Source organism: Akebia trifoliata, chromosome 3 (assembly GCF_017979445.1).
Source record: "Akebia trifoliata isolate Shusen 1 chromosome 3, ASM1797944v1, whole genome shotgun sequence".
Lineage (NCBI taxonomy): Eukaryota > Viridiplantae > Streptophyta > Magnoliopsida > Ranunculales > Lardizabalaceae > Akebia > Akebia trifoliata.
Genome location: NC_141377.1, coordinates 54,841,120 through 54,849,877, shown reverse-complemented (window position 1 = coordinate 54,849,877; position 8,758 = coordinate 54,841,120). Strand labels below are relative to the sequence as shown.

The following is an 8,758-nucleotide window of genomic DNA, read 5'->3' as shown; positions in this document are numbered from 1 at the left end:
CAACCGTCCTTTATTTATTCACCACACCACCACTTATTCCAAGACTGTCTCTCTCTCTCTCACGCTCTTCAACATCTCTACTCATTCTTCTATAAATTCTTCTCTAACACTTGAAAACTTCTCCATCCAAACTTAAATTCAGATCTCAACAAACAATGGGTTCATCTTCCATTCAAATTTCTCCAAGAAAATTTCGATCTGATCTATATTCCTTCTCATACCAAGATGATGATCACTCCTCAAACATCCCTTTAGTTATTTCTGTTTTTGCTTCTTTAATTGAGAGAACAATTACTAGAAATGAAAGAATTACAAGAAATTGTCCATGGACATTGTCCAAGGACGCTAGAACTCGCGTTTTCAATTGCGATCAAATCCCAGATTTGACAATTCAATCCTTCCTTGAGAGAATTTTCAGATATACTCGCGTGGCTCCGCCTATATATGTTGTCGCTTATATATACATCGATCGATTGTGCCAGATCCACCCCGGGTTTAGAATTACTACTGCCAATGTACATAGGCTTCTCATTACTACAATCATGGCAGCTTCCAAGTTTGTGGAGGACATGTAAGTAATCTTTACTTTCTCTGTCTTCCTTTTTTTTTTTTTAATGATATTTTTTAATCTCCTACAGCTCATGATTTTTATGGAATGAATTGTTGAAATCTCAAATATTTTCTTCTTTGTCGCTTTGACTTTCCTACTCATGATGGGTGATTATTAATTTATATTCCACTCCGACGCTTTGGTCAATCTAAAAAAAGAATACTAATACATGAAAATTTACAACACGGGATTGATGGGTTGGGCTAAATTTTTTCTATGATAATTATTGGGAAATCATTTTCAACCGAATATGAATTCTTTGGAAAAATGTCTGACCAGGAAAAGTATGATTGCCCAACAGAAAGAGAGTTAGATTTAATTTTGGGGGAGAAGCGTACATTAGGGGGTGGGAAAATCATTTTCAAATGACCGGAATGGAAAATCATTTTGAGAAGGAAAATGAATTCCAAGAAAATTGATAATCAAACTCCTGAAAATCATATTTTGTCAGAGAAATCATTTTTATACCCATTTTCCATGCAAAATCATACAAAACTATATTTCCATGCGCAATCTTGTAAATCCTTAGAATCCACTCAAAGTCATACAAAGGTACGTGCTTGTATGGTAATCTTTATTTATCTCACTTTTATAAATTCATTTTTATAATAAATGAATGTGTACTCTGTTTTTAATGGGCATAATTAGTTGGTAATGGAAAGGTACTATTCTTCTCGATCTGAGTTGTCCAAACTAACAACCGACTACTTATATTTCCTTCTCCATGGGTCACCCCAACAAACATTAATAACTTGACCTAATGGTGTTAGTTTGCTAAGTTGGTTAAGATTTCCGAATGTTGACATCATGTTCCATGTTTAAACCCCACATTCACCTACTAAATATTAATCACTAACTCGCTTATAAAATAAAAACAAACTTTTTTACCGAGCAAGATTTGGTCGAAAGAGCCCCTATTGAGTGAAATGTTATTTGAGCTGTCTCATCAATTTTATTCAAAAGAATTGGTGTCTACTTAACGAATCTTGTTCTCTATTTCATTACATCTAATTCATATATGTCGCGGTGCTCTTAGCACACCTCATTTCAGGTCTTCCTCTCATTCTTTTAAAATCTTCAATTTGCACATTCCTTCTAATTACAATTGTTATTAATATTGTCTCATGTTCTCTAGCTCAACAAAAGGGCTCCACTTTGTTGTACTATCGACCAAGCTGCATAGAGTTCCCCCACCCTTGGCTCCACTAAACAACTTCAATCCAATAGATCATTCATGAATCGACCCCTGTTCATTCCCTTGCTGACCCTGATCGATATGTGAACGATCCTAGTCATATCAGGTTTATGATGGAAAATCCTCAATTCGGTAGAAAGTTATGCCCCTGAGATACAGAGCTTGTCTTGTCAAGGGAGGGGGCATTAGACCTATCTAATGTTTACTCAAAATGCACGTGTCCTCGGCTTTATCTTTATTTTCTTTGATTTTATGCACATATATCTAGCTTATGCACTTCCTGATTATGTTTCATTTCATGCAGGAATTATAGGAATTCATACTTTGCAAAGGTCGGGGGATTAACGACGAAAGAGATGAATAAATTAGAGCTTGATTTTCTATTATTGATGGGTTTTAAGTTGCATGTCAATGTGAGTGTCTTTGATAGCTATTGTTGTCATCTAGAAAGAGAAGTAAGCATAGGAGGAGGGTACCAAATAGAGAGGACTCTGTCGCTTATGTGTGCCAGAGGGATTAAATCCAATGAGAGAGAGAAAAGGGAATTTAAGCATTTCCCACATATTATTGGATGTAGCTCACATTAAATAGCATTTTTCTTGGCAATTTTGCTTACTGATGTGGTAATTTGTAAAGTATTAAGTTGTCCTAGTTAATCTCAAGGCTTTAGTGGAATGATAACATGTACAAAATTTCTGTTGTTCTTCTTCATATTTTGAGAGATTTTGTAGAAACCTTAATTATTTATATGTTCTTACAACATTTTTTTTTTTTGGAAAAAAAAGTTATATAGCAGTAAATAATAGTAATGCTTTGTGAAGGAGTCGACAAAGATACAGCCATGATAACAGAAATATATAGGTCAGTCTTTTACTTTAAAATTTAGGAAAACTGTTTTCTAGAAGTGACCGCTCTGCTGATTCATGGGATATCCTTTCGGGATTTTGTTGGATTAAGAGAAATGCCATGAACAATGTTCATAATCCCATGAATCAGCAGCTGGGGTGGACTTTATATAGAACAATCAGGATCCAGAGTGGTGTCCCGATAAATACAAATGGTGTCTATGTGACACGTTTTGGTAGGAATTTAGAACGAATCGGGCTGTGTTTAATTTCCAACCAAAACGTGCCACTTAGACACCTATATTGCTTTAGGAACGGGACACCACTCTCAATCGCGGCTCTATATAGATATCTTTGCCTTAAATTTTGTAAAAATTTAGATGAAACAAAGATTCTCTACATAAATCCAAAAGATTTGAATAATTTAATTGTTCAAATGTTGGACATAAAAAAGCATTCAACCTCCACAAGTTTGTTCCACGTGGATCTTAACCAACCTAATGAACCTAAACAACACTATCCCATTCGTTTTTTCTTGTTTTTCAGAAGTCAAAATTTTTTTTTTTAATTTTTTGGGTAAGTAGAACCCTCATTGAATATGTAACTATCTTATTCGCGTTGGATGATCCAGGTGCCCGACTAGCTAGGAATATTTAAAAGCTCAAAAGATTTACAACTAATCAATTCTTTCTCTTTTAATGATCTTCTTATTTTGTTTTAAAATACATTAAACCATACTTGAGCATGAAAAAGTTCCTTTTTTTTTTTGTTGTTGTTGCATTTTTAGCCTTTAATTTTGTCTACAAAATACATTGAACTGAATGTAAACATTAAAAAGTTTTCAAACATGTTTAGGTAAATCGTTACTGCTTAAGCCCACGAAACGGCAATGTTTTATGATGCTTAGACGACAATTTTTAATAAAACTTCTAAACTGTTAACTTTGGTGTTAAAAGAAAATTATAAAGACAAATACATTTTTTTCATAAACCATCTTCTAAAGTGGAAGAGTAAAAGCTGATGGTTTTCTTATATTAGAAAACCCCTTTCAGGAATGTATCGAACTGTTCCTAATTGCAATTTTTGGTATGGTATAGGGGTTAGCCCATGAACAAAATAATATTGATGTGGATCTCACACTCAAAGATACAGTCGGACCCACAAAACTCCTCAAACCCAAAAAAAATCATGAGAGTCGTGATATTTGACACTCTTTTTTCTTACATACATAGAACCGTATGAAATCATAAATATTTGTTCTTGTGTATCCTGAAGCAATGGATCTATGGTTTTGTGAAGGAATTGTACAAAAAAGAGTGTCAAATTATCATGATTCAAACCGAAATGAGACTAATTTTACCTTTTGAGTTTTTACAAACTAATAAATATCACCTAGATAAATTGATGGTTGTTTGATCATTGTTGTATTGAAGGGAACAAAGATCATGGGAGCATTAGAGGATTCTAATGAAAGAGATGAGGTTAGTTGAGAAAAATATCTAGTTGAAACAATAAGCTCTACGAAGAGTCCCCTTCTTACGAACCCAAGTCCTCTTTACGGAAGAATAATGATTTTCTTACAAGAAAGTCTTTACTTGTCAATACTCGGCGGACAAGACAAGAAACAATTTTTTTCTCGGGATACACAATTGCACAGATTTAATGAGATATACAGTTGTGTATCCCGAGAAAAATAATCAAAGGTTCCGTGTCCATGCCAGATCAGCCAAGTATTAACCAAGTGAAGATTTTCTAATTAGTAAGTCAGGACTCTTTATAGAAATGGGGGATGACGTGTCATGCATAGGACTGTTAATGTGTAGGTTATTGGACTGGCCTGACTCCTCATATACAGGGCTTGAGTCCAATAACAAGCCCATTGAGATATGGAGTTCGATTTTGCCCATTCCAATTACTTATAAGGCCAATTCTCTGTTTAAGGTGAAGCCCGTTACTAAGCTAATCCCTATTTGTTATTCTTGTTCTATGCCATAGTTAGCAATTCGGTTATAGGAAGGAATCGTTACAAGATTTATTTGAGTACGATACATTCGGAATATACATTTAGCTATGTATGTAAAAATTAACTAAAAAATTCGATGTGAGAACAGCTCATGTGTAATTCAAGTTCAATACTCTACAAACTTCTCATGTGTACGTATTAAAATTTTCATTGTAGTAATAAGTGGATGTTTAGATAGAGAACTTCCCAATATTTTTATGACTTATTATTTTTATCTTATTTTTCAAAGTTAACAAAATTTGCATACTTCTATGCATGTTTATCAAACATTTAAACTTCATTAAAACTTATGGACACTGGGATACTTCTACACATATTTATTAGACATTTTAATTCTTAATCTAAAATAACATAAAATACATTTAAAATTAAGAATATAATAAATTTTTATGATTAATTGTAATATTAATAAAAATCATAAAATCTTAGCACCTCATTTCAGGTCTTCCTCTCATTCTTTTAAAATCTTTAATTTTCACATTCCTTTAAATTACAATTGTTATTAATATTGTTTCATGTTCTAGCTCAACAAAAGGGCTCCACTTTGTTGTACTATCGACCAAGCTACATAGAACTCCCCCCACCCTTGGCTCCACTAAACAACTTCAATCCAATAGGTCGTTCACGAATCAACCCTCGTTCATTCCCTTGCTGATCCTGATCGATATGTGAACGATCCTAACCATATCAGGTTTATGATGGAAAGGAAAATCCTCAATTCGGAAAAAGTTATGCACTTGAGATATAGAGCTTGTCTTGTCAGGGGAGGAGGCATTAGACCTATTTAATGTTTATTCAAAATGACGTGTTCTTGGCTTTATCTTTATTTTCTTTGATTTTATGCACATATATCTAGCTTATGCACTTCCTGAATATGTTTCACTTCATATAGGAATTGTATGAATTCATATTTTGCAAAGGTCAAGGGATTAACGACGAAAGAGATGAACAAATTAGAGCTTCTAAATTTAATGATAATGTCCATTTGACCAATAAACTTTCTATTAAAAAAAATTAATTTTATCTATTTAACTAAATATTCTAATTCTTTGATTATAATAATGGTAAGATTCTCAACTTATATATTTTTATTTGTTAAATTCTCTCTATTTTTTTTTTAAATAAAAAGATATTACAATTTATTTTTAATAAATAAATATAAAATAAATACAAAAATAAAAATAGATTAATATAAATAATTTAATTCTTTGATATACCTAATAAAATTTTATGACATTACACATACCCCAAACCTCTTTATGTAGATCATTATCCTCACTCTAATAACTTATACATAAACTCACACTATGAACCCTGAACAACCTTTATAAATTACCAATCATAAACATTTTGTTAATCTCGAGGCTGGTGAGATTACTTGTCATCCTTCCATAATTCAACTAATTTAGCCAAGGCCCTACGAGACGATCCACCCTCACTCATTGCAGTCTTAGCATCATCACTCATTTTCTTAATCCGTTCTCTTAGCATCTTTCCTTCATCCGAGTCCATCAACTCTCTCACACGCTTCTCCACTTCACTTGTGCTAACAAACCCATCTTCAGATTCCTCCATTGGTAAAGCCACTTTCATTTCCTCCACCAACACCACCCTATTCACCCTTTGCCCAGCATAAAGTGGCCAAGCAACCATAGGCACACCAGAACACACAGCTTCCAAAATAGAGTTCCAACCACAGTGAGTCACAAATCCACCCACCGATTCACGACTCAGTACTTCCACTTGTGGGGCCCACGACTTTACCACTAAACCTCTATCCTTCGTCCTATCCAAGAAACCATCTGGTAATAAAGCATCCAAATCTGGTTCCGACGGTGGTAAAAACTTCTTCATCTTATCATCAACAGGTGGACTCCGTACAACCCACAAGAATCTCTGTCCACTCTTCTCCAACCCAATAGCGATTTCTTTCAATTGTGACTCGGAGAACAAACCCAAGCTTCCAAAGCACAAGAACACAACGCTTCGACTCGGTTGCGAGTCAAGCCAAGTCAAACACTCGTGTGTACGTTCCCCATCAGCTCCACTTCGATGATCAGAAGCAATCAACGGTCCAATACAGTAAACCGGTGGGGTCGGACCGTCTGGTACACATAAACCGTCTGATACTGCTTTGAGGACACGTGGCTCGAGTGAGTCAAACGAGTTGATTATAATTCCATTTAGTTTTGGGAGATCGTTAGCCATGTTCAAGAACCCTTCATAAGCCTTGTCCGTACGATCCATCATGGGTTTCACCATATCGGAGCACGGAATGGGTGGTAAGCCTGGGATGTATAGGATCTTTTTGAGATCATCTTTGAAACTTTTTGTGGTGGAATTATGGACAGTAGGAAAGTAAAGGAAGAGCGCAAGAGCAGCAACAGCTGATGTGAAGAAGCAGTAAGTGGGGATGTTAAGTTGCTTCGCCACGCAGAGTGTCGAGGTGCAAAAGAAATCTATGATGAGAGATCGGATGGTGGAGGTTTGAGAGATGGTTTGAAGGGCTTGATGGACGTTTGGGTTGTTGAGACTGAGGAGTTCGAAGGCTAGGGTTTCGAGATGAGGAGAGGTGTTGGTGGTGGAGGAGAGAGGAAGAGAGATGATGGGGAGGTGATGGAAGAGGATTGATTTGGTGGTTCGCGAGACATGGTTGATGTATGGTGTGGTGGACCCAGTGTTGTAAGGTGGTGTTGTGATGAGGATTGTGATGGAGAATGAAGGGTAGTGGTTGATTATGAGCTTACCAAACTCGACCATGGAGATTAGGTGACCCATGGCTGGTGAAGGATAAAGAACTATGGTGTCTTTCGCCATTTTTTCTTCAACACCAGAATTTTCTCACTGATATTGTAGTGTGGACTAACTTTGCAAGAAAAGTTTGGTCTTAAAAAAGGGGAAAAAAAAAAAGACAGTTGATATTGCCACACCAACTTTTACTAACGCCACACCAACTGTATGCATCTCTTTGGTATGATTTACATAGGTATTGGTGTGGCAATCTCAGCCCTCTAGAAAAACAGCGTCAGATATTGATAATTATTACTGATTATAACAGAATCCCATCCCAAGGTGGTCCCAAATGAAGGAAGAAATAGGTCCTTCTTTTAGCACACCACATGTATACGTTTTTAACGACTATTTAATAAATTTTCGTATTAAAAGGGTCGCATTCACATTTTCCATAACAGTAGACTAGTTATTTTTATTTCAAAAATGATAAATTATTATTTTTAAATTAAAATATTTTGGTTAAAGTAGAAAAAAGTTACTATTTTATAAAATAATAAATATGTTTAAACAGTTAAAAAAATATCTTCTTTATAAAATAAGAAATTTTTTCCTTACTTGAACTAAAATGTTTTGATTCTGAAAACAAAAATTTATCATTTTTTCTCACTGTAAAATAATAATAATAATAATACAAGTGGGATTACACCTTCTCTATCTTGAACAAATGGCCAACAACTATTAAAAAATGGACAGTGCTAATTCGTACTAGAACTATATCAATCATTTCTTTTAAGGGTGTGTTTGAGTTTTAGGAAAATCATTTTTCATGGAATTTAAAATCCTTGAAAAAAATGAAGTGAAAAATGGGTAAGGTGGAAACATTAAATTTCATTGTTTAATTGCATTTAAAAAATATCAGGGAAAAAAAATAGAGGGGTGAGAGAGAGGTGGTCAGCAATGGTGATGACGATGGTGACGGCAACGGTGGTAATGGTGACAACGATGACAGTGAGGTTGAATGTGATGGTGATGGTGATGATGAAGAAGAAAAAGAAGAAAATATTTTGATGATGAAAATTTTAGATGAATTTCACTTTCTCACCTATGATGAACTTATTAATTGGAATGAAAAATGAATTTTCATGAGCATGTGTAATTAAACACATGAAAAATATCAGTTTCCATGGAAATTGATTTTCCACCTTATTTTCCATGTGAAATCATACCTTAAAAGTTTTTCAATGCCCATCACTTATCCAAGATTCCCTCCTAGCGAGAGGATTTAGAGTTTGTTTTTTATTTTTTCCCCTTCAATTTTACTTCAAATAGGTTTTTGAGTCATTTTCTTTACT

General features: G+C 34.5%; 2 protein-coding genes across 2 annotated transcripts; one reads left to right on the top strand and one right to left on the bottom strand.

Annotated features, from left to right (window-relative positions):
• Nucleotides 1-2,526, top strand: LOC147408065 (cyclin-U2-1-like). The gene is made up of 2 exons (XM_086436918.1): nucleotides 1-571; nucleotides 2,110-2,526. The coding sequence occupies exons 1-2, from the start codon at nucleotides 156-158 to the stop codon at nucleotides 2,390-2,392; spliced, it is 699 nt and encodes a 232-aa protein (XP_086293044.1). The 5' UTR covers nucleotides 1-155; the 3' UTR covers nucleotides 2,393-2,526.
• A 3,313-nt stretch (nucleotides 2,527-5,839) lies between these two features.
• LOC147408064 (anthocyanidin 5,3-O-glucosyltransferase-like) lies at nucleotides 5,840-7,551 on the bottom strand. Its single transcript, XM_086436917.1, has one exon. It carries the CDS (start codon nucleotides 7,488-7,490, stop codon nucleotides 6,048-6,050), a length of 1,443 nt encoding a protein of 480 aa, XP_086293043.1. The 5' UTR covers nucleotides 7,491-7,551; the 3' UTR covers nucleotides 5,840-6,047.
• Between the last annotated feature and the right edge of the window lie 1,207 nt (nucleotides 7,552-8,758).

Bases quoted from the DNA above. Each gene is read 5' to 3' on its own strand.
- LOC147408065 (XM_086436918.1), top strand. From the start codon at position 156: ATGGGTTCATCTTCCATTCAAATTTCTCCAAGAAAATTTCGATCTGAT. The intron at 572-2,109 runs GTAAGTAATCTT...CATTTCATGCAG, and splicing joins TCCAAGTTTGTGGAGGACAT to GAATTATAGGAATTCATACT.
- LOC147408064 (XM_086436917.1), bottom strand. From the start codon at position 7,490: ATGGCGAAAGACACCATAGTTCTTTATCCTTCACCAGCCATGGGTCAC.